The 26,250-nt window shown below is 27.7% G+C and overlaps 1 protein-coding gene across 8 annotated transcripts in view; it reads right to left on the bottom strand.

Annotated features, from left to right (window-relative positions):
* Window positions 1–3,451: 3,451 nt before the first annotated feature.
* The window catches only part of LOC107450383 (long-chain-fatty-acid--CoA ligase 1), a 67,873-nt gene continuing 45,074 nt past the window's right edge, over window positions 3,452–26,250 (bottom strand). For 7 of the 8 annotated variants that reach the window (XM_071180151.2, XM_071180148.2, XM_071180152.2 and 4 more), the window contains 19 exons: window positions 23,454–23,608; window positions 22,017–22,131; window positions 21,523–21,587; window positions 21,339–21,440; window positions 21,155–21,254; window positions 19,911–20,083; window positions 17,726–17,758; window positions 16,567–16,689; window positions 15,460–15,537; window positions 14,114–14,248; window positions 13,947–14,029; window positions 12,601–12,751; window positions 10,924–10,996; window positions 10,751–10,839; window positions 9,485–9,601; window positions 8,228–8,371; window positions 6,591–6,692; window positions 6,017–6,088; window positions 3,452–5,461 (listed from right to left, as the gene is read on the bottom strand). In XM_071180151.2, the coding sequence (XP_071036252.2) occupies window positions 5,324–5,461; window positions 6,017–6,088; window positions 6,591–6,692; window positions 8,228–8,371; window positions 9,485–9,601; window positions 10,751–10,839; window positions 10,924–10,996; window positions 12,601–12,751; window positions 13,947–14,029; window positions 14,114–14,248; window positions 15,460–15,537; window positions 16,567–16,689; window positions 17,726–17,758; window positions 19,911–20,083; window positions 21,155–21,254; window positions 21,339–21,440; window positions 21,523–21,587; window positions 22,017–22,131; window positions 23,454–23,600 (2,040 nt within the window). In that variant the 5' untranslated portion in view covers window positions 23,601–23,608 and the 3' untranslated portion in view covers window positions 3,452–5,323. Of the gene's footprint in view, window positions 5,462–6,016; window positions 6,089–6,590; window positions 6,693–8,227; window positions 8,372–9,484; window positions 9,602–10,750; window positions 10,840–10,923; window positions 10,997–12,600; window positions 12,752–13,946; window positions 14,030–14,113; window positions 14,249–15,459; window positions 15,538–16,566; window positions 16,690–17,725; window positions 17,759–19,910; window positions 20,084–21,154; window positions 21,255–21,338; window positions 21,441–21,522; window positions 21,588–22,016; window positions 22,132–23,453; window positions 23,609–24,172; window positions 24,378–26,250 lie in introns of those variants that run through there. The other variant, XM_043040030.3, reaches the window with a different exon arrangement.

Raw genomic sequence — 26,250 nt, 5'->3', positions numbered from 1 at the left:
AGGATATTGCGATTTCATTTTTAAAAGTTCCTTACATTAAGGTTGGAAGTGAGATGTGCTTATTTTAAGGAACAAGGCTAAATGCTTTGCTGTTAGTTTACTTCTGAAATGATTTTTTCTAAGGTTCATAGTTGAAAACTCTTGCTCATATATATAAGATTAAGCAAACATGCACTGATTTTCCGAGCATGAAATATTAAATTTCGGAAACTAGCTTTTGGTAATGATTTGTTAAACTTTGGAATATTTAGAAACGACTCCTTCAGACGATTGTTAGATTTTCCTCTCTTTGGAGCGTAAAATGCGCAGTCTGCCAAATGGGAAGTGCAATTTAACTATATTAGATTCCATAAGTCAGCAGAGATGCCAACTGCTCCGGACAGTTCAAAATAATTAAAAAAAGCGGTAAATTAGTACAAAGTAAATTTTGCGAATATTTAACTTCTTTTGCTACTTTCTTAAAGGGCATAGCATGACATAAGTATCATAAAATGGTGAATTATATAAGCCTACGAATTATTTAGAATTAGTGGTGGGTAAAAATTTGCTAAATTGAATTTATTAAACCAAGAATCACAATTGATAAACTACCACTTTAAAATATATATTTGCTGTCCGGAGCAAGTTGGCATCTCTGAGTCAGCTCCTCGAGGGAGACAAGCGCTAGTTGGAGCCAATCTACGACTATTCTATAAAGAACTTTTGTTTTCAACATTTTACCAATTGAAGCTGTCTGAGCTAACTATTTCCATCAATTTATGTTTTGTAGAACGAAAATAGAGAAAGCAAAAACTTCATCAGTACTTTGTTGAAAAAGGAAAAACAGAAATAGTTTTAAACATAGTCGACAAGAAAATGGATGTATATTGTTTATATTTGCCACTGATCGGCAAATAAAAATTCTATCCGCGGGCCGGATAAAATCTTCCAGAGGGCCACAGTTGGCCCGCAGGCCGTAGTTTGCCCATCCCTGTACTAGACGTTGAAAATTTATTAAACAAGGCTAATGTTGATAACGACCTTGAAAAAAAATTTTAAAAATCTGGGTGAATTTTATAATACAGATTTCAATGTAATAGAACTTTTTATCAAAATATGTGACAGCAAAATGTTACTCCGCAGTAGAAAAGAAATTAAACCTAAAACTCCATTAGAATTTCTTACTTTTATAATCAATCTCGAATGGAAAAGATGTTTTTCCAAATCTGAGAGCGACATTTCAAATACTCCTGACTATCTCAGTATCAGTTGCTAGTTGCGAACGCTCATTCAGCAAATTAAAATTAATTTTGACAGATCGCCTAAGTGACCTAGCATTTTTAAGTGTGGAAAGAGAAAAATTTTAAATGATCAATTTATATTATATTATTGATACATTTGCTGCAGCAAAAGAACGGAAAACTTAGACATAGTAATTAGTTTTATTAATGTATTATAATCATATGATTATTAAACATATGTATCTCCTTAGAGATAATAAATATTTACTTTTTTATTGTTTTAAAACTGCGTGTTTTTAAAACATTTCTTTATAAATATGTAAAATAAATAATAGGTATCTTTTGAACTAATTCTATATTTTAAAATCTAGTCTTGTTCTCTCAACTACATTTTTTGTCTCAAATTTAAAGCCTAGCTTGAATCTATGACTTTATTTATTTTACTTTATTTATTTATTAAATTGCTAGTATATTTTACATATAATATTGTATGGTTTTCGAATGGGGGGCGCTAAAAGGATATTGTGCCCCGGGCGCGAGTTAAGCTCGCTACGCCACTGAGCATCAATCAACTGGTTACTATATTAAAAAGTAGGCGTAACTGTCCATCTCTAACAAATTTCACCATATAATTTGCTACCACTTTATTAAAACTATTCCAGAAAGCGGAGCAGTTAGCATCCCTGCATGCGTTGCTATGGCGACCGCTGCTGTGCGATAATTTTTTTAGATTTGTTTTTTTTTCACTTTTATTTTTGTTATGCATTAAGTTGGTGAGTTTATTTTTGAGCTATGGGACCCCCGAGATATCCTATAAATACTTCTTGCATTGTGAAAAAAAGAAAATTCCACCATTTGAACGATATTTTTTTCTTTTTTTATTAATTTAATTAGAATCAGAAATTCTAACCAACAGTGAAAAAAAAAAAAGACAACCATTTTCCAATGGGTAACACGAATAATAAAAATAAATGGCTCGGTTTTTAATTTTAGGAGAAAAAATAAATTGGTAGTACCCAGAAGTCTTAGGAATTTTAATTCCCAACACCACTATGCTTGGCTTTACGCAGTAAACTATCCATAGCACAGAACTTGAAACAGTTTTCAGGCCATTGGTTAAATAAATAAATCTTGTTTTCCATCCCAATTACTTACTTGACAATTCTATGTAGTACATTAAAAATGACTCAAATTTTGTCAAAACTAGATATTCACAAACAAAAATCTACACAGCAAATTGTTAAGTATCCTGCTCCTCTGAATAAGATCAGGATTTTAGTTTTGGAGAGATTTCGATTTAGAAGTAAATGTAGGGGAAGAAGTTCCATGGATTTTTATGTACAAAAAGTACTATTTTTGATTTATACTTATTTACCATTTACTAGTTGCTTTCTGATAAGTAAGCTCCCCATGCATTTTTCACATTAAATCAAATGAGACAGACTAAGTGGATAAGGTAAATAAGGTTAGAAGGGTTTGGCGTATTTTATTTGTAATTGCAACCAGACCCATTTTCTACATCTTCAATAATAAATATTAGGTTCGGTCTCAATTATTTCAAATTATCAAAATTCTTCAGCAACTATTTTAATACTTAATGTATTCTACCAGATATTCCTAACTATTTGAATGAGGGAAAAAAATGGAATTAGCTTAAACAAACTTCTTCAAGCTAAATTTCAAGATTAAATTCGTCAACAGACGGTGCCTCTGAGAAAAAATTCTGAATAACTTATCACTAGCAGAAACAATTTGTCGCAGTCTGACAAAAATGTAAAGTCTTCTGAACATACATTGAAATTGGAATGGTCTGACAAGCAGCAGGAAACTTCTTTTTTTTGCCCTTCAGTCAGCAGCATCATCTGATGAGATTTGTAATTCCTTAATCAAGAAAAAATATTCTGGTTTAGTTAACAGATCATACATTTCTATATCCTATTTTCTTTTCATTTTAATATATTTTGTAATTTTTTTCTTTTGAACACGCTCTAACAGTGCTTTTAAATTTATAATTGATTGGATTTCTAATGTAAAGTCAGACAACCATAAATAAGAACTGTGCCTAGTACATCTTCGCTATAAAATTTCACAAAGTATCCAATATTATTCCTTTAAAAATGTAATAAAGATTGTAATGATTAATTGATTGATGAGAGTAAATATATGAAAGGTAGAGAAATCAGTAGAATAACGGAATAAATGAAATAAAGCATTCAATGAAAAAATACAGATTTATGTACAGGAAACAATTTAATGTCAAAAGTTACAAGAACAGGCACAAAAACAAGAATATTTACAAACAGTGAAACACTGGGGAAGAAATTAATAAATTATTAACAAGAAAAGTTTTGCAAAAAGAAAAACAAATGCAGTGCCCAATACCTTGAAAAAGAATTATCGGGTGATGCATAAACTACACTTCTAAAAAGTATTTCATTTCTTATAGAGAGATAATACAAAAAGTCAAATAATTAATAAAGAAATTTAGTTATAGAAGAAATTCTAAAATTCTTTAAACACAAAAGTAAATATTCATATAATTACTAAATTCCAATAAAATACACAAGTTAAAAGGAGATTTAAAAATACTATATTTTGTTGCTCTTAATTTTTTTCTTCATTTAAATAGGGCACAACTTTAAGTATATGATTCTATAAATAAGAAACTAAACTAAAAAAAAATATTTCAAAACATTAAAGCTGAAATGAGCCATGATTATATCACTAATGTCTCAAATGTATGGTTTATTTTATAATTGATGAGTATATTTTGAGGGTTTTTATTAATAAATAAAACAAATACAAACATAATTAAATGCTCTAGAATATGACAATACATGGCCTTTAAATAAAAAGCAAATTTCTCACTCATTAGATTTCCAAAATAGGAAATATATGACACAATTATGCAAAACAAAGCTGAACATAAACATAACACTTATATTGCACAAAGAGTGCATGAAAACTTTTGTATTACCTTGTCATAGACATTAAAAAAATATTTTATTCTCTATTTTAAAATTCAAAAACTAATTAAATATAAAAATTTTAAAAATGATTGAAATATTTTTAAAAACCAAAAAGTCTTTCAAAAAAATATTTCTTAAAAACTAATAAGGAACAACTAATTCAAATTAAAACAATTTGCATTGCTTATTAGATGTACTTTCAAATTAGTTCAAATCCAATGTGAAAATAGCCATTTAAATACTTTTTGGACTACAGTTAATCACTAACTTCAGAGAAAAATGATTACATTAACAAATAGTAAATAAAGTATTCAATTACTTGTTTAGCATTTCACATTTCTGCACAGTTGCTAGCACAAAACTATACTTAATAGAAAAACAGCAATTGTAAAGTAAAAGGACAAAAAAAAATAACTTATTATACTAGCCTAGTTATAAATAACATAAATTAAAACAAAATTTGATTAATGTCAATAAATTTTTTTACGTAATCAACAAAGTTGTAACCAAAATCAAATTAATTATAAGCCTTATTTTTCTCAGTTACGAAACAAAAAAAAAATGTAAAAATGAAGTTACTATCACAAACACACTATAATTAACTCTTCAACATCAAAAAAGATATGGATTGCAACGCATATTAATAGTATACAATATCACATTATTACATCGGTTCCAGTAATGTACCAATACTAACCATTCATGCAAAAACACAAGAATATTTCTGTCATCCGCAAATCCCGTCAGCCAGCAGTGGTACGACAACTCGATTTAAAGTTACGCTAGTTTGAATGATATCGAAACTAAAAAATGGAATTTTTCCAGAAAAGAGGAGTGCAGCAAACGTGAAAATAATTAGTCTATCATCTGGAATGTACACAGCAAGCTAATGTATGAAAGACATCATCATACAATCCAAAATTTTAGTTCAAATGTTTCGTGGACTTGGAAAAAAAAATCAATAGGAATACTTAATATAATTGCAGTTCGCAACATTAAGATCACATTCCATAGAGGGGGGGGGGTCTTTCTTGATTTGGTCCTTCACGCAAACATTTTTTCAAAACTAGTGTTCGAGTATAGTTGGAGAGATTCTTAGAAACACGCAGACACACACATATAGTTCTACAGAAACTAAACCATTAACCTGTACATAGAATTGATAACATCCATAAAGCATTTTTTACAATCTGGTCTCTTTGTCTTGAGAGTAGGTGTGAGCAGTCCGTTATCAATCGAAAACATTTCAGGGTTCAAATAAATATCTTTCACCTAAAATGGAAGAAAAAAAAACTTTTATAGTTTAAACACTGAGATAACACATTACAAGTACACAACCTTTTTTGGGAAGAACAGAAACAAAAAACTTAATAAAAAATATTTGAATTTTTCAGAAAAAGAAAATTTGCATTTTTCATTAAGAGAACATTAATCAGTTTGGAGAACACTAAGACTTGTTTAATGAGAATTATTTTTACACACCAAAGTGTATAATTCTCTACACTAGTACAATAGAAATCTAATCTACACTAGAAATCTTATATATTTAAAATAAGTTATAATTTCAAAATTTTAATAAGGATACAAAGTTCCAATATTTGAAAATATACATAAAATGTTACTCTTTAATAATTAATTAAAAAACTTATTTCATTTAATTTTAAATGAAAAAAAAAATTAAGTTACATTCTAGTTTTTATCAACAACCAGAAGTCAAAATTTTATGACAAGAAATTTCCTATTTAAATTTTTTTTTAGGAAAAAAAAATAGACTTTTAAAAGATTAAAAATAAGACAAATATCTTCCACAAAAAATATTTTTCATACCTGTTCAAATGATTTTAAACCAGCCTTCTTTCCAAGGTAAATAATGTCACTTAATATCAGCTCTTTTATCTCCTTCAAGTAGAAAAAAAAACATTAAAAGGCAATCATTTATGAATGGTATACACTTTTTTTAATAATGAAAAGTGAAACTATTATTAAACATTAAACAATAAATTAAGGAAGAAACACCTAAATTTAACTTAAGAGAAAAAAAAAATTGCATTTTTCACCCTCTGTACCACAAAGAAAAAGCAGTATAACACCCTGTTCAAATAGCCAAGATGTAATCATTGGAACTTTTTTCATCCCTTTATGTACATAAATACAAAATGCATAATCTGTTTTTTAAGTTTCTTGTAATAAGAGAGTCGCACGAAATAATAAAGATTTTGATATGTTTACAGCAGTACTTTTTAAAGTACGCAGCTAACTTTACTGTAAATATTTAAATTCAGCCTAAATAAAAATGCACTTAGATTAATTTTACTTTAATTTTGTATTAAATAACCTTCAAACATGTATATAATAAAAATCAAACAGTCTTGTTTATAAAAACATAAAAAAAATCATTTACTTTGTTTTTACAAACTTCTTCCCAGGTACCAGGAATTCCTTTCTCTTGACAGTATTTCATAAGAACCTCTTTATCTGGTACAACAATGGCAACCAAGAAACTCTAAGAATTTAAATAAAAATCATTAGAATACAGGAAAAAATACTTAGTAAAATAAATTCTGTTTACATAATATAACAAATGTGCTGAAGAAAATAATTTTTAGGAAAGTTTCAATTTCTTTTAAAGCTGTTGTGGTGTAATCAGTACTTTCAAAACTGCACTTGTCAAAACTGTAAGCTTCTACACCAAACCTGAAATGTAACCTAAATACAGTGTTTTCACTACAGCGCGAGAATCTCGCATATTTTTTTCTTTTCTCGCATTAAAAAATGATTACCGCGAGAAATTCGCGCATTCTATTAATCAATTTCAAAATTCGTGAATTTCTCGCATTTTGGAAAAAGCTTCGAATTACGTCATTTAGAATAAAATCCGTTTCACTTTTCTTCCTGGATCTTCATTATTTTCAACACTTGCCCCGTTATCCAGCTTGCCTATTTACCAGTAGGCATTGTTCAGAACCTTTTCGAACAACAGAACACAACCCCTCCGAACCACGGAACCCCTTTCAGAACACATTTCTCTGCAACCACGTGTTTACTGTAGGTATGGTTTTTCATGTAAGACGTTCAAATTTTTTTATGCGCTAATGTAAGATGGACAAATACCTAGTAAAGGCAAAATCTTCTATGATGATGCAGCAAAAATATTCAATGCTTTAAAAAATAGACGTTAAAAATGTATTATAACAAAAGAAATTTTTTTTCCAAGTCTATTTGCATTTTTTCAGTTTTTAGAAATCTGACTTAACTTTCTGAAATCTCACTCTGTTTTTGAGAAAGGGTGAGAAATTCTCACCCATTTTTATTCTATGATGAAAACACTAAAATGTACTGAACTAAATTCAAATCAATTTAAATGTGTATACTATTTCAAAAGTTTGTTCTAGCTTATTCATCTTTTCACTTTTCCTTATGTTTGACATCTGGGATCCCATATCAGTTGCTTATGATTTTGTCGTTTAAATTTTATTAAAGTTTAAACTTGGCTAATTCTTTTTTATTTTTGACGATCAATATGTTTCAAATGCTGATAAAACACATGTAACTTATCTCTCCAAACTGTCTTCAATTTGCGCTTAATCAATTTTTAGTTAATACTACACTGCTAAATCTCAAGAGTTAAAAAAAAATAGGAATTATTTATATTTTATTAATTTCAAAGCTTTTCATGATCACATCTAAAATTCATAGAAATGGCAGAAACTTACAGGTGTTAATATAACTAATAAATTTTTTTAAAATAAATAAAGTACAAAAATTAACGTGATTAAACAATACAAATTTTAGGAAAGAAAAGCATACAATTTTTTTTTTCAATGCATCAAACTTGATCATTTGCAAAGCATCATTTAAAAACTTGATTACAAATTTAAAATTTCATTAAAAAAAATTAGATCTAAATGTTTTTTTTAAACTAAATGTTAACTTTTTTTGCATTTCTTTTCTTTCCTTTTTTTTAAAAACTAAAACTGTATTTCAAGTTACTGGAAACAATTTTAAAACTATTAAAAATGTAAGAAATTAAACACAAACCTGTAAACTTTCTCCATGTACAAATATCTGAGAAACGTAAGTGCTAGATAGATAAATATTTTCAATTTTTTCTGGAGCAATATATTCGCCCTGTGCAAGTTTAAATATATTCTTTTTCCTGTCAACAAGTTTAAGTGTTCCATTCTGTAAAGATAAATTAAATTTAAAATCTTAAAAATTCCACAAAAGAAAAAGTCACTTATAATAACAACAAGTGCGTAAGTTTCATTAGTTTAGTTCAAGAAGTCTCATGATTATACACTAAAAAGTCCACTTGTCTTTATGTCACTCAATCCTAAACAGCAGTGATTTAAGTTTCAAAAAAAGTTCACATTGGTTAGGATTGAGTATAGAATTTAATGACATAAGAACCAGAAGAGGCACCCAATAAAAATATGTATACAATGTAAAAGAAAAAATTTAAACAGGGTGCGTAGCCAAATTATTCACCAAAAAATAAGCACTTTTTAAGAACTTTTCAAGTACTCAAAAAATAATTTTAAGCACTTTAAAAAATATAATCAGACAGAATTTGAAAGTTTTTGACAATTGACTTTTTTATCTTGTTTAACCGTCATGTCAAAAAAAAAAACTTTTGGCATTGTCAACTTCTAAATTTCATAAATTTTGACGATTGTCAAAATTTATGAAATTTAGAACCGTGTAAAACGAATGGTGTTTTCATACGCTACGGACTGACAATACGTCGAAATAGATTGGGGTTGAATTAATTGTGAAAACGTTGAATAGAACAATGTGAACTGTCCTTTTGCACAATTCGAAATGAAAATCAACATGGTAAAGGAAAATTCTCATTTTTAAAAAAGGAAAAATTAAGCACTTTTTAAAAACACCCAATGAAAAAAACACCTTTAAGGGTTTTTTAAAAAACTGAAAAACGAAAATAAGCACCTTTAAGCACTTTTTAAAAACGCAATGTACCCTGTTAAACAATTATAAACAGAGAAAAAAAATAAGAATTAGGTCCTTAAAAAAAAATAAAATAAAAGAGGAGTACGTTGTTCAGGAACAGCCGGTATAGGAAATATTCTATTATAGCAACTATTTTAATTTTTCGGCATAAGAAAGTGATATAGTCCTATTGCATAATTTACACGTAACATCCTACACATTCAATTTTAAAAATTGACAGTGTCTAGTTTATACTTAATAATTATCAACTTAATAGTACTCATACATTCTAATGAGGTAGTTTATCAGTGGTTTTATTAGATGAAGCTCAGAGGTTTAACTTACTGGAAGCCACATGCCAATGTCACCCGTATGCAACCAACCATCAGAGTCTATTGTTTCTGCTGTTTTTTCAGGATCTTTAAAATAACCTTTAAACACATTACGTCCTTTGATGCAAACCTAAAAATTAATTTCATACTTTTTTACAAAATCACACACAACGAAAGCTTAAATATAATGTTATAGTCCTGTTAGTTCAAACTTAAAAGGAACCATTAAGGCTTTTTTTGAAGGCTCTGTCTTACTATGAAATGATGTTTTTGTGAATAATATGCTATCTTTATAACTGCTGTAAGTTTGAAAATGTTACTCATGAATGTTAAGTCAAGTTTAGCCTTTCTAAAGTCAGGGCTACATACGCTTATGCAGAAAATTGTGCAAAACGTCAATAAGGAGAAAAGCTACAGTATGAAAATGAAGAGTCTGTGGTCTATTCTTTTATTATTAAAAAACTTACTCCAATGCTACATTACCTGGCCTTCAAAAAAACTTGCAAAAACTGAGAATAAAGCAGCGATTTTCATAATTTTAACGTAGGTGGGAAAATGTCCTCAAATGTTGCCGGAAAAATGCTGTGGTGATTTTAAAAAAAAGTTTAATAAATTAAAATACTTAAATTGTTTGTCTGTTTTAAAGCCCAGATAATTCGTTGCGACAAGATTATATATATAGTTTAAAAATCATTGCATTGCTTCAAGTGTAAGGCACTTAAGCTCCGGCTTTCTTTTTTCCCTTGGTGACAGAGCATTAAAATTTTCAGATTGCATTAAATAGGAATTAGTTTTTTCTTTTCTTGCTAGAATAATAATTAACCCACTGGCGGTTAAGGAAATGGGCAAAATTGGGAGAATGTTTCTCCCCGACACACAGTTTCCCTATCCATTAACATGGGAAAACCGGTTTTGCTATGCAGAGAAGACTGCAGGTTAAAATGCGACTTTTTACGTGCAGAACCGTCAGTGGGTTAAAGTAACATAACACATAAACAAAACAAAAAATAAGAGATTTGTTGTTGATTAAGTTAAAAAAGCAAATGATTAAAATTTAAAACATTTTTTACAAATTTATATTTGATATAATATTACAATATCCATTCTTATCATTAAGTATACAATGAAAAGATACTGTTACATGATGTTTAGTTTTTATTTCCTGTGTTACATGGTGTAATAAATTACGTTATTAAAAGAAATAAAGTGCATGCTAAATTACTATTTTAATGGTAGTTAATTATAATGGTGACTTTCTGAAACCAATGTAAAGACCTACCTCTCCTTGTCCATTTTTTGAAAAATATTCCATTTCGGGAACATCTACTAATTTGATATGACAACATGATATCGGAGGTCCAACTTGCCCTATATTAAAAAACAATATAAATTAGTTATTTTTAAAACAAATAATTTAAATAAAAATTCTAAAAACAAAATTAAAATACTTACCAACTGAATAGTCACCTTGAATATTTGTTGTGCAAGGTGCTACACACTCAGTTTGTCCATAGCCTTCAACAACCTACAATAAATAGTCCATTTATTAGCATTAAAATGCAAAAAAAAAAATACATTTTACAAATGTTAATGCACCAAAATCCCTTCATTATTCACAGCATACATCCACATAAATCTTAACATTAAAAAAATATTTGTAACATTAGTTAACATAAATGTCTAAAGAAAACATCAGATGGATTTATCAATTAAGATTAAATCCAAGGAGGAAAATCATGGGTATATCCAGATTGTGGGATTGATTTAGTCCAAAAGGTTAAAAAAATAAAAAGAAATAGGTTGCACAATTATGTAGTTCACATACGGTGAAGATTAAAAATATGAATATTCATATAGATATTTTAAAAAACTAGTGATTGTGGTTAGCATTAAATTGAAAACATTTAAAGAAAGATTATCAAAATGATTACATCAGATACCTTTTAAAGACATTAATAAAAAACACACATTAAAAACTCACTACATTAAGATTAATAAATAGAAGTATAACTATTGATTAAACTGAACATGAAGTAGTGTTCAAGTAATGATATAAATGTTAAGATAGAAGGGGCTGATGTTTCAAAAAGCTCATTTTAGTGCCTGAATTTTTTTTAAAATAGACAAAAAAAAAATTTTTTAAAAATGCAACAGTTAATCAATAAATAAATTTAAAAATATTAAAAACTTGGAACAAAATTTACATTATTAAATTAAAAGAAACATAAGTTAGTTATTCTACTACAGTATGCATTGCCAGATTTTTTAATAATTTTTTTAACGAAAAATAAACACCTTTTAAGTATTTTGTAAGCACTCAAAAAATATTTTTAATCATCACTTTCCAAAAAAAAAAATCTGTGCAATAAGAAAAAAAAATTTTCTATCTTTTAAAGTTCTTATTTCATAAACATAAAATCACTTAATTTATAAACATAAAATCAATAAAATTCAAAAACATTTTCAAAAACTTTTCATAATCATGATAAAATAACTAGTTTCTGATAAATACTGCAGAGAAGATTGTGAAAATCATGCATTCTTTTGTAATTTAGAACGACAATCGATATGGCAAAGCTTTTTAAAAAAGACAAAATTAAGCAGTTCTTACAAACCTGAATGAAAAAAGCACCTTTAAGGGCTTTTAAAAAACGTAAATCAAAAGCACCTTTAAGCACTTTTTTAAAACACTATGCACCTTGTACTTATAAACTTGTAACTTCTAAATAAATCATTCAGAATATACATTAATAATAATTTTTTGACATTGTTAAAATTTTGAATAGAGGATGGCAATAATGTCATCTAACTATTTTAGATTTTACAGAGGTAAAAATATTTCTTTTCTGGAAAAACTTAACTTCATAGTATATAACCTTACTCCAGAATAATTTTCACTTTAAAAATTTGTATTAATTATTAGTTGATTATTAGTATAATAATAAATATTTAAAAATGCAGCCTAATTTCTAAGTAAAGCACACACTAAAAAAAAAAAAAAAAAAACTATTATTAAAAAGAACAATTATTATTAAGTATTAAAAAGAACAAACATTGGAATTCCGAAAAAAATTAAAAACTGTACAAGAAACATATAGCTGAAAATTCAATAATGAAAAAGATACATACCACGCATCCCAATGCACATCGAATAAAAGTTAAGATGTTTCCAGCTAAGGGTGCAGAACCACTAACAAGTAGGCGAATTCTACCACCCATTCCTTCTCGAACAGGTTTAAACACCAAACGATCCCAAATACTGTTATTTCTGATAATAAACCTAAATATAGAAGACTATTTTAAAACCATGTCTGAATACAGCTTCACTAACTCAAAAATAAATACTGTTTAAAAAATAGACTTTTTACTAATGAAAAATCAGTGTCAATACTTAATTTTTTAATTTAAATAATTATTTAAAAATCTTCAGCAGCAGAATACCAATGAAAATTGTGTGTCTATATATATTATGCTTCTATGCGAGCAATCAGCTTAAAAATATTAGATTTTGGGGTTTAAAAAAAATTTAAATTGGTTGCAGGGTACAACTTTAAAGACTCATAACTGCAATTTTCTGCTGTACTTTAGCTTATGTGAATTGTTTAACACATAATATATTAGATTTTATTCTTAAAATAAATCAGAGTCAGAAAAATTCTCAGGCTCAAAATAACTCTTATTTGCAATGACATCTCTAGAGTTATCAAAAAAAGATGAAAATTAATAAGCTTTTTAAAAACTAGTTCTTTTCAGGGACTTATATATTCTGAATATTTCTCTTAAAGAAAAAACGCAATTAAAGAAAAAATGTAAAAATAAAATTTCTCAAATTTTGAATACTATTACCTTTTATTAGAGCTATTTTAAAATAGGCATTTCATTTATGTTTTGAGCAAATATAAAAGCTGAGATAAAGAAATTAGATTTTTTTAATAAATTACTATGAGAATTTTTAGTTACAGTAAATTGTAAATTTAATGAAATAAAAATAAATTTCAAAATTATTTAAGAAATATTGATCAAAAATTAAATAAAGGAAAGACTTTCGAATTTCTCAGAAAATTTCAACCGTTATTTTTCACGAACATTTTCGAATTTCTTAGAAAATTTCAACAGTTATTTTTCACAAGCATAAATTTCCCCAATGTCTGCTTCAAACAAATATAGCAAATTTACGCAATTTCTTTTCTTAATTTATGCACTTATTAACAGTTTAAATTTATTCATGCTAGGCACAAACAAGCATAAATTTGACAAGTCTGGCCTCAAACAAGTAACAAATGTATATATATTTTTTAAATTACTAACATTTAAATTTTTTATTTTGCGGTCAAAAGAGTTAAACAAAATAGCAACAACTTAAGCTTAAAACACTTCACTTAACAATAAATTTTAAAAATAAATTAACGAAGCAATATTCAGTATAACAATGTTGAGAAAAGTAACAAAATCTAAAGTTTGAGAGCAATACATACTTTTGAAGTTCAGACTTTTTCATATGCATGGCAACATTAAACAAAAATCTCTTCATAAAACTACCATTAATTTTTGCTTGAACCTAAATTTAAAAAACGCCAGCTGTTACTTTATATTCAATATTTTTAAAATCAAAGTAACAAAGTTAAAAAGTAGAAATATTTACTTTGTCATAGATTCTATTGAGTAACCTAGGAACACAAGGTGTAATAGTAGGTCTTAAAGCTTTCATGTCCTCCATTAGTACTCTAATATCACCACTGTAAAAACCAATGCTTCCACCATTGATGTAAACTGTCACCTAATAAACAAATACTTGTTTAGCAGTCCATATTGACACACACTGCAAATTAAATAAGGTATCCAAAGAAAAGTTTGTGCTTCTGGATGTATGAATAGTCTGCACATTATACTGTTAAAGTACTGAAAAACTATTGCAGCACTAGGACTAATATTGTGTATGATTAATAGACTTAGTGACACCCCCCAGATCTTACTACTTACAAATACCACCTGTTTATGACCAAGCACAATTGATAACTATTTGCATGGACAACAGATTAGATAACATCTCACAATTCATAATATGTTTTTTTAGTTCTAGAACTTTTACAAATTTGGCATCTAAAAGCTGTTATCTGAACTAGTAACTAAATGTGACTATTTTGCCAGCGTGTAATTATGTGAAAAAAATGTAGATTTTTCCCCAGAAAAATGAAGCACAAATTTTTCTTAAGATTTTTGATGGATGCATTAAATTTATAAATTTTAGTGGAAAGCGATTTATTTCACTAATAATGGAAAATCTTTAAAATGAGGTATTTTGAAGTAAAACGATATTAGGCAATGTTTTCTTACAAAGAATTCTGAATTAGTTATGCTTGCAAAGATTTCCAATACTTTTAATATTCATCAGCAAAACATTTCAAGGGAAATGAAGTTCTAATTTATTAATTTTATTATTATGAAATTATAAAAAGGTACTAAAATTCTTGTTTTACATTTTATTTCCTAGTTTCGGATGAAAAAATATGGTGCTAGAGAAGATAAAATTGCTACAAAGTGCACATTAGACAATGAAGGCTGGTAGAATTATCTAAAATAAAACAAGCTATACAGAACAATAAACTATAAGTGATTATTGCTCCTTACATAACTCAGAATAAATAAAATAAAAATATCTTCCAATAATAGTTTAACAAAGTGCTTTTTTTTTCAAACGCAATTTAACAATGAAATCTCTTCAGCATTGATGCATCAGGTTTAATCTGCTCAAAAAAATAAGATTTAAATAGAATCAGCAAAATAGCAGTTTTGATTTCATTAATATTCAGATAAAATAACATTTTTCTGTGTTGCAAGGAACTACAAAACATTCTTGATACAGGGGTCTAAAAATGATTATGAATTCATTTATTCTTGAGACAAAAATAAGTTTTAACAAATATTGCATTGAAAGAGCTTGTTTGAATTAATAATTTAAGAATAAAGAGTTTAAAATGATAAACTTACTTCACACAGTCTTTCAAGCATATGAGCTAATGGTAGGAATGATATCATGGTATCATTTTTGTTAGGTGCATACTCAGCCTACAAAGAAAAAAAATTAAAAATAATGAAAACAAATATTCTGAGTTCAATACAGTCAATTTAAAAAAAAAATGAAAATGATAGGACAGGCACAAAACTTTAAATTAATAGAATTTCAACTTAAAATTCACATCAAATTTATAAATTCATATTGTTTAAGTATATTTCCTCTTTCTTTTAAACTCATGCAAGAGTACTCAGTATTTTGATAGCATTGAACTGCCCTATCTTCAACGTTGAATTTTTATTCACATAATTAAAACAAATTTTATTTTCCAAATTGAGAGTAACTTTTGCTTAGTTATCTTTGAAGATAAACACTTCCTGCAAACAAAAATACAAATCATATATACAAGATTCATTCAAAGCTCGGATTTGAGATAAATTTTAATGCATAGATTGACATAGTATCTCTTTTTCTCAAAAATTCTAATGCAATACAAAGCATTTATGCTTACAACAATCACACAAAATACGGAAATTGGTCACTTAATCGGCACAGGAATTAACCCTCTATTGTACACAGATTGTTTCATCTTAGGTTATGGTTTTTCAGCCATAAAAAATTTACACTTTATTTCTTTTAATTAGTTAAAGGGATGAAACAATTACTACCTATGAAATTAAGGATAAAAAGATCAGAGCAAAGGGGGGGAAAAAGCAGCTGTAACATTTGAATAATCACACTTTAAGTTACAGCAAATTTTAAGACACTTGTTAAAACAGTGCCATACTTTTTATTTGATATAGCTTAAATCTTACTCTGAGAGCAACGTGAATACAATTACATGATTAAACATTTTTATTAATGTTGAACTAAAACCTAAACTGAACACTGAGAAATCCTAGCAAACTTAAAACAAGACATAACCTGAGGTAAAAACTTATTTTTTTCCCACGAGGAAATAAAAACAATATGAAATTAACTTTTACAGTAATTAATTGACTGGAAGAAGTTAATTGTACCCATAAAATAAGAATTAGAATTTCAAAAAAATATTTTGACATTTAAATCAATAAACTAATTACCAATTGATCAATAACAGCAGAGGCATCAATTATTATGTTTTCATGGGTAAGCATAACACCTTTTGGATCACCAGTTGTTCCACTTGTGTAACAGACTGTAGCAACATCAGATGGTTTAGGCGGCTAACAAAAAACATAGATTTTAATTTCATGATATTATATTCAAGCAATTATTTCACTCAAAAATTACTTTGTTAACACTAAATATTATTTATTTTATGCACATAAATTGAAAAACAAGTTTTTATAATATGTAACATTTAAATCTAACTTCAAGTACAGGTAACTTTTGGAAATTAAATAGTGAGCACCATGGTACTAATTCTAAAATAAATAAATGCTCCACATGTTTATTTCTGTTTATTAATAACCAGGGCAAGTTAGTATGAAATTTTCATTTCATTAACTTTTTCTTTGTTATAAAAACTTTGGGAATAATACCAATCTGTAGTTTAAAAACATGAGATAAGCTGAGAAATTATTCAGCTCATATATTCAACTAGTAAATACAGATACTAATAAAAAGAATTTTTTAAAAAACTTATGAAATGTAAGAATCCTTTTTTTCATTTTATTTAATACTTTACTCAAAGAAAATTAATTTTATGAGTAAAAATTATTACACCTCATAAGAAATTAACACTATTTCTAGACGTTAACCCCCTCAGATTTTTAAGTATATTTTGCTTGATTTCGCACCAAAGACTAATGTCAAATCTTTCTTTTTTTTTTTAATTTGCTCACATTTAATAAAAATAATAGCTCCCTATACCATAAAAAATGAATAACCTTAGTTTGAAAATAAAAGCCACTGAAAATATTCTATTAAAAATTATGTATTTGAAAAAATTTTTATTTCATTCATTATTTTACTTAAGAAGTCAAATTTCTGAGCAAATAAACAATTAAGTTCCATTACTTTTTTTCTTCATTACATTTTATTATAACTAAATTTTCACATCTTAAAGGCTATGTTCAATCAACATGATTTGAGTGCAGTGTGGGAGATAACATAATTAAAATCTATCATCATTTAAGTTTAACAGAACCAGTGGTTCACATCAAGACTTCTAACAAATAATCTGCTAATCCAGATTTGAAAAAAAATTTTTTATTTAAAACTAAATCTCAAAAAATTAAGTTAAAAAAATTCACTCACCAATATTGGAGCAGGATTCTTAGCACCTAGTTCCTAAAAAAAAGCATAATAACTGTTAGATTTATTAGCATTCAACATTAACATGAAAGCTAATTAAAAGAAAGTGTAAATTTAATTTTTATGAACTAATAATCAATTCAACAAAAATTAAAAATCAGTAATAAAAAATAAAAAAAAAGGTACAGAAATTTGTTCTCTAAAACTCTTGTTAGAAAATTATTTACATAATCTAGTAAAAATTATAAGCGAGACATGTTATAAAAATAATGTACATAAGAGAACTGAATTAATTAGCAAGAAACATTGCAATTCTGAATAATGATATTCTAATATATTAATCTTAATATACCAACTTCCCTTAATATAAAAAATTACAGAACTGATGTGTTATGCGGCTAAACCAATATTTGGAGATTCCCCCCTTCACCCACCAATTTTGGCATATTTTTATTGGTGCCACTTTAGTAACATGCTGAAAACAGAATCAAATATTGCAACCCTTAAGTTTCTCATATAAGAGTAACTTTTTAACTGCACAAAACACACAATTTTTAAATAAAGTAAACAGATCTACATCAAATGTTATCTTCTAGACAAGAGTTTTGTTACCATATTACTATAAATATCATAAAATAGCAATATATGAACACAAAACTTATTTTTTAGCACTAATGTTTTTTAAGATATCTGCTGGAAGTTTCATAAAAATTGCATCATAAACACAAAACTATTATTTAACTGCATTAAATAGGCATATCATTAAGATAATACAATAAACACATTTTTAATTTTACAACTGTCCCTGAACAGCAGACCCCCTTTTGAGTTTATGACTAGATTTTATACATCACTTCAAAATGAATGTGAACACATTTCTAATTTATCTGGACAGTCAGTGTTTTCATTACAGAAAAAAAATGGGAGAGAATTTCTCACCCTTTCTCAAAAACAGGGTGAGATTTCAAAAAGTTAAGTGAGATTTCTAAAAATTAAAAAAACCCAAAGACTTTTAAAAAAAATATTTCTTTAATTATAATAAATTTTTAACATCTTCTGATGTCTAAACCATTGAACATTGAATATTTTTGCTGCATTATCATATGGAAAATGTTCTGTATCTACTTTTTCATTAGCTATTCTCATTAAGTTTCCTCAAATGCTTACCAATCGATCTGTTACAATATTTTGCTTTAATTCGGCTTGGGGGAACCTTGCAACAGATGCTGAACTATTCGGAATCACTAATTAAATTTGTAGCATTGTGCACACACTTTCCTATCCTCTACATCTGCCAGCATAGGTTCTTCACTTATTTCTGTTATGGAATAGTGAAGTTCGTTGAAGTTACTTCCATGTTCATACTCTTTGTCAGGTCTTCCAGATTAGTTTTCACAGACTTAAACTTTTACAAATTGCTCTAAATTGTCGATGAGGGAGTTTGGCAATTCAGTAACAGCGAAAACTAAAGATAACTTTAAACAACTTATTATAAAGAACTCACTTTTTTTTCTCAACACTTGTCATAGCTGTTTTCATGTCTTTTTCAAAATGGCGGAAGACTAAATTTTTTCCAAAATTCTAGAGATTCGTGCATTTTAAAATTGATAAATTCAGTGCGCGAACTTCTCGCGTTAATCATTTAGTAATGCGAGAAAAGAAAAAAATATGAGAGATTCTCGCGTTCTTGTGCTGTAGTGAAAACACTGACAGTGTAAATAGATTTAAAGAAAAAAACTTCCTGGCAATTCTTTAATTTGAAAAATCATTAATGTAGTGGATTCTGTACAAATTTATAGCTTGTAACCACACTTGAAATAAATATGGAAGATTTTGTGCATCATGGACATTGTTGCTTCAAGGCTAATATGAAAATCTACAACTAAACAAAACAACCGGGAGATTCCTTAACCATAATAAAAATATTGGTGCAGTAAATTCAGAGCTAATTTATACAGAGCATGTGCAGTTAAACTTAAAACATTGAAAGTATTAAGTTGCAACCTTTGCTTTTCCCACTCTTGTGATCTCCACATACAAGAGCAATCCAAAACCCACATTGACAATCTTTATTGACATCAGCGGGAGAAAAAGAAATTCTTAAGACTGGGGGCAGATACATAACAAATCAGTATCAAAATTTAAAAATGACAATCAAAATATAAAACCACTAAGCATGAATACTTACTTCAATATCTTTGAATGAATGCAATTCAACACCTTTGTCTTCAACTAAAGCTTTTATTTTTTCACTGACTTCATTAACTAAAATTATGTGTTTTAGTAGTGGGGTCTCGTCCCTCTGTTCCATAAGAGATTTAACTTTCTCTTCTTTATCACAAACCACTATTTTAATTTCAGCTAAATAGAAAAATAAAGTATTAGAAGAATTTGGAACCAGTCATTTATAAAGCAAAAAATGTAAGACTGTATTTTAAATTTTTTTCCAGCCATACAGTCTACTAGTTTGAGCTTAACTTATTTAAACGTTGAATTTTTTGCAACTAATAATAAAAGAAACCAAATGTATCTTCATATTTCGTCATTACTAAAAGTTCAAACTTAACCTTTTAACTATAAAATAAAATTATGGCAGAATTTGATAGCCAAATCTTAGCTGTAGTTTTCAATGATATTCATACACAATTTTATCCAAAGTTCAATGCTTAAAGGATAAAATTATAAATTATTTTACGAAATGATGCTTGTTTAGGAAATAATGCTACAATCATTTTTATAAAATTTTGATATCACAAGCTTGAAGAGTGCCCCTAAAGTTTAACTTCAAAAATCCTAATATTTTGCCAAATAATAACTGTTGGCATTTTAATAGTATAAATACATTTCAAATTATTTAAAAACAGTTACTCCAAAAATAACGCTAACTTTGGATTTATGTTTTTCTGACTTATTCACTTTTTGTATTAACATTTTCTCCCGATGTTGCATAATTTTTTTAAATTCTATTCAATTACCACATATAAACATAACTCCTGTTAAGTGCAATTGTTTGTTTTTCTTTCTTCCTTTTTCCAACTTAATAAAAATAGCATGACATTTTAATTCTTATTTATGCATGCATGCATATTTTACTTTTACATTTCCTTAGAAATGGATTCAAGCATGGCCAACTCTTTCTTAGAACATCTTCAAATAATGAATCATACAAGCATTTAATTAAAGTTAATTTAAGGTAACATTTTGAATACTTTAACAATCAGGAAAATAAACTTTAAGTATCAAAATATTAGGCAAAATCAAGGGTTGACAAGAAATACATTAAGTTACTTTTTTCCTTTCATATTAGTATAGTACATTGTCAGAAAAACAATTGCATAAGATAATCAGGCTTCTCTAAATTTTGAAAAATTCATCAAATCAACAGTTGTGATGTTTAACTGTATCCCAATTAGTTTTAACAATTAGTCTTACCTTGATTCATTATAAAAGAACATGCATGAGGTCCGAGTGTATCATACAGTGGAACAATGACAGCAGATTGGTTATAACAAGCTTGTTCAGTCAATATCCACTAAAATAAAAAAAATTATATTAGTAAAAAGATATTTAAACAATTTAGCTTTTAATTATTTCTAATTAGATAAGAAAAAAATACCTCAACACAATTTTGTGCATAGATTCCAATGAAAGAATCTTGACCAGGCTTCATTCCAATCTTTACCAAACCAGATGCAAAATTTCTTGCCCTCTCTATCACCTGAAGAAGAAATAAATTTCAATGTAGAGACCTAAATATTGTTTCTGCACAATGCCTATACATCATAACAAACAATACTCACTTCACCATAACTGATGAAAGTATATTCTGTCTTTGATATTTTGTAGCCAAGGCAATTACCATTACCTGAAAAATGAAAATTAAATATTCAATTAATTTTAAACTTTTAATTAACATGAAACATTTTGACTGTTGTTTGGAAGGGGTAAGGTGAAAAATGTTCTTAAGAAAACAAAAGACTCAATTATAAGTTTAAAGTTAGATCACATTAAAAATGTAATAAGTTCAGTCAAATATTATGTTACAATATTTAAAAATTACTAAAGATAACACGAAGTAGATCTTCAATATAATTAGATCAAATTAAATAGCATGCTTAATTAAAACTGAATATTTCCCCAGCTAAAAAGTTGCGTATATTTGGTCTTTGCGAAACTTTTTCCTTCGGAAACTTAACCAAAATCTAACTTTCTCTCCTATTAACTTATATTAACTAGGTCTAGAAATACAATAGCTCATTAAATCTAGAAATAAAAAAATTAATAAATATATTACTTGACATCCTGTATCCTCTCTGCATCATTTCCAAAAGAGTTTTTGCATCCTCATAAAGAAAACCAGTCATCTCACCCGGAGGTGCTAATTTTGATTGACGAGCTCCGCCTGAATTCTATGAATTTAAAAAATTCTCAATTAGAGAAAGAAAAAATATACATCAATTGCAATTTCCATTCTTTCTTTGTATCACAGATGAACATTTCAACCAGCATAATATTTATTTTAATTTTTTTTAAAAAATGCATGTAATATAAATCATAAAACATTAAATAAATTTATTTAAACATGTAACTTGAATAATTAGTTAACATAGTCAACATTCACTAATATCTAATTTCAAACCACAAAAATTGCTTATAAAGTAGAAATGAAATCAATAAGTAACTACACAACAAAATTTCCTACCTTATTTAAGCACTACATGTAAATATATTAATACAATGCACCTTAACAAATTTATCTTCTAAGAATTTGCAATGAAGCCCATTAATTTCATTGATAAAATTGAAATGAGAAAATTAAAAATTACAAATAGATTACACAAATAAATTAACAGGCATTAAATTTTGTATTTCATGAAAAAATTCAGGAATAAATCTCACATAACCAATTTTTTAAGAAAATTAAATGTAATTATAATTACCAATTGCAAATTATTGGACTACACCTCTAGATCATTTTATTAGAATATAAAAATAAAGCAGCAACACTATTTCATACTCTAACAATAGATAATTACGTTAGATTACATTTAAAGAGAATGAATTTGAAAATTAATTAGAAAAAAAGGCAGCTTTAAACCAATGTGACATTTATTAAAAAAAAATCTAACCTAATTTTATGGATGGTTGAATGTAAACAATAACAAGCTTCTCAAAACCGGAAGAAATTTAGAAAACAATCTGCTTATGCTATGCTTACGAGACGATGTGTGAACAGGCTTTTTATGGTAATTTACATGTAATTTTACCATTCATAGGAGTTCCCTGTAATTAAAAAATGTTATCTGGTTGTGAGCGTAAAGCAAATTTAAGAAAATTAATATCAAAATATAAATAAAGTGTAAGGTTTGCCATGATTAGAGTGCTCTCTTATTTGGCTCTGGTGGGGCAAAATATCATTGTTTGTAATTTTTTGGGTTGCATCATAGCATGCTTCTGGAGTTTCCCAAATATATTTGTTGTTTGTTTAAATAGAAAAAACGTGTTATATTGTAAACATCACAAGTATAATAATATTGAATGGCATGCTTTTTCAAGTTTAGGTGAAAAAATGAATTTGAAGTTGTAACCCAGAAGTCTACAATGAATTTTAACCACTAGCGCCATCTGTGCTTTAGCTTTACCCAGTCAACCATTCATATTTCCAAAGAGGGAAAAACATTAAAATAATAAAACTCAGTAAAATATGAAAGTCTATTAATTTTAAACTTACAGGAACTTCAGCTGATTGATTTTCGATATCAACAGGTGGAGACATGGGAGACGGTGAGAGCGCCATGTATAAAGCTGTAGCAGCTGCAGCGCCTGTTAGAGCAGCGATTCCCACTGTTCCACTTAAATACTGCAGATAGTCATCCATTGGGTTTTCTAAAAATTAAAACATAAATATACTACCAAGTTGTCTATATATTAATAAAAATATAATGTAAAACTGTTTTATAATAAAAAGTAGTTATTTGCCAAAAAAAAACACCAACTGCATATTGATTATAGGGCCAACTCAACTATTATATAAGCATGTCTTAGGTGATTTTGATTAAAACAACCAAAAATATTTATCAAATTCTTTGTTGTTAAAAATCTGTTATTTTCTTAAATGTTGCTCATATGCCTTCCACAATTTATCATAAATAAATAAATTATCTCTCCGTTTAAATCATAAACGAAATTGAAGGGTTGATTTGTTGAAGCTGAGGATGCCCTGACTTGGGTAAGACTTAAAACCTAACTTTTATAAAAGTATAAAATAAATAATCAAAGTTAAATGGTTAGAAAGCGAAGTTTGTGAGAGTAAGAAAAACTAAAAGAAAAAAATCATTAACCACAAAAATTTGTACATTACGTCCATCATGTTCATAATTTTTTTTCCCTTCAGTAATTTGGAATGTTTTAAGAACAGAGTTGAAAAATCGGATTAACAGCAATACTTACTAAATACCGTGACATGATTGAAAGTGTGATTTTTAGGTAAATAAACATCAACCAATATTAATTCAGTACCAGCTAAGCTCTTAATTCCCACCACAATTAACACAACACGTCAAGAGTGAATTCGAACAAAAGAGGCACTTCCTTTTACCACTTTCAAGGACACTTTCTCTTTCATACTAAAAAATCACGCCATATTTCCATTTTCATCACATCACTCCTTCATAAAAACTAAAAATTAGCTATATGAGGAAATAGGATCAAAAAAGAGGTATAAGCCCCTTGAGGGGGAAAAAACCATTCAATTACCTATGAAAAATAATTTTTTTTCCTCCATCGGTAAGTTTCAAAACGAAACTTGTTAGTTCACTTAAAATACGAACGACTTACTACTTCTTGACGAATTTTGTAGATAAGTAACTGGTCAAGTAGTACGAAAATTATAGAAAACTTTTTTTTTTTACTAAACTAAAATTTAAAAAATTTTAACTTCCACACTTGTTTTTTAGTAAATTCTTATTAATAAATAAGAAAGACGCTCTTCAAATGTATATTACCTTCAGAGTTAACCTAACCATCAAATCAGAACTTTAAGGAGGACGTACGAATACAGCATGTCTAATTTTCTTTAATCTAGATAGATTCAAAATTTAAAGTCTAAAAAAGTAAGTTAACGTAAATCTAGAGTGATTTATGAAGTATCAAAATACAAACAAATCACAGCAGGGTTACTTCTCCACTCAATAATCCTGGTTAATCTTGCTATAATTTGTTGGAATTTTTTGAAAAACATTTTTTCAGCGTTAAAATCTTCATGATTCTCACTCTAGATTTACCTGAGCTTACTTTATTATCTCCAAACTTTAAAATACAAAAAGTGGTAAAAGAAAATTTGCCATGAAAAATTTCCTCCCTGTTATAGCGACCTCTTAATAGGAAGTCTCATAATTACAAATTTATCTTATTTGTAGAAGTTCGTGATATGAAAATCTTCAAACTGAGAGAAAAATTTCTAAAAATATATAACAGGAAAATTAAAAAACTTTTTTGAATTGCTTTAAAATGTGCAAGATATAGTGCAAATTTTAGATAAAAATGCATTACATCCTGCATATTTTCATCAGCAATCAATACGAGGGGGGGAAAGCACAGCAACCAGTGTTTGCTAATGTATTCAGGGGTCTGTCCAGACATTTTGTAAAAGGTCCGTTTTTCGTGAAATTGTGAAAAATTACTCACATTCTTTCAACCAGGGTCCGTTTTTATGAATTTGTGCAAATAGGGTCCGGTTATTGCAAAAAACTTTTTCAATGAGTTTTTAAATTGTAAATAGATACAAGATTATGCTCGGCACTGTAAAATTATAATAAAAAAATTAAATTTTCAAAAATAAACAGCAATTGCTGCTTCTAAATTAAGAGATGCAACATACAAATACTATTTCGTATTTAGCCTATACTGCTGAGCGCAGAATATTCATTTCGGACGAATAATGGAAGAATCGTCTGCCGAAGACAAAACCTAATTCGTTTACATCCATCTTTCTTGCTTTCTGCCCTGGGAAGGGTTTATTCGATTAACAAAACAATAATGAAGATAAACAAATTTGTGAAGGGTTCGATTAAAAGAAAAATTATTTTGTGAAGGGTCCGTTTTTATGAAAAGATATTTTGTGAAGGGTCCGTTAACGGACCCAAATTTTTTTTAAACAGACCCCTGGTATTGTCTTTAAAAAAAAATTCAGTACAAAATATTTGACGTTATAAAAGATAAAGCATGGACGTATTTTTAACGCGTATCAAGGACTGACGTGAGCATTACAAAAAGTGCGTAATCAGCATACTCTTTCCTCAACGGAAGAAATAAGATTTATCAATTAAGCGGATATAACCCGTTTTAGATATCTCTGCAATCATTCTTATGAATTGGGAGGGAAATATGAACTGAAAAATTGAGATTCCTTAATTGGAAAAAACGTACAGAAACGTATAATGTTGGTGAGATTTTAATTTGTTCAGTTTAGTTATTTATAAAGAATAGTTAATCCGATTTCCCGAAATATACTTTTGGCAATTGACGGA

Source organism: Parasteatoda tepidariorum, chromosome 1 (assembly GCF_982258835.1).
Source record: "Parasteatoda tepidariorum strain Cologne lab strain chromosome 1, Ptep-v5.0, whole genome shotgun sequence".
NCBI classification, from domain to species: Eukaryota; Metazoa; Arthropoda; class Arachnida; order Araneae; family Theridiidae; genus Parasteatoda; species Parasteatoda tepidariorum.
Note: the sequence above shows the minus strand (reverse complement) of the source record. Positions and strands in the feature narration are given on the sequence as shown.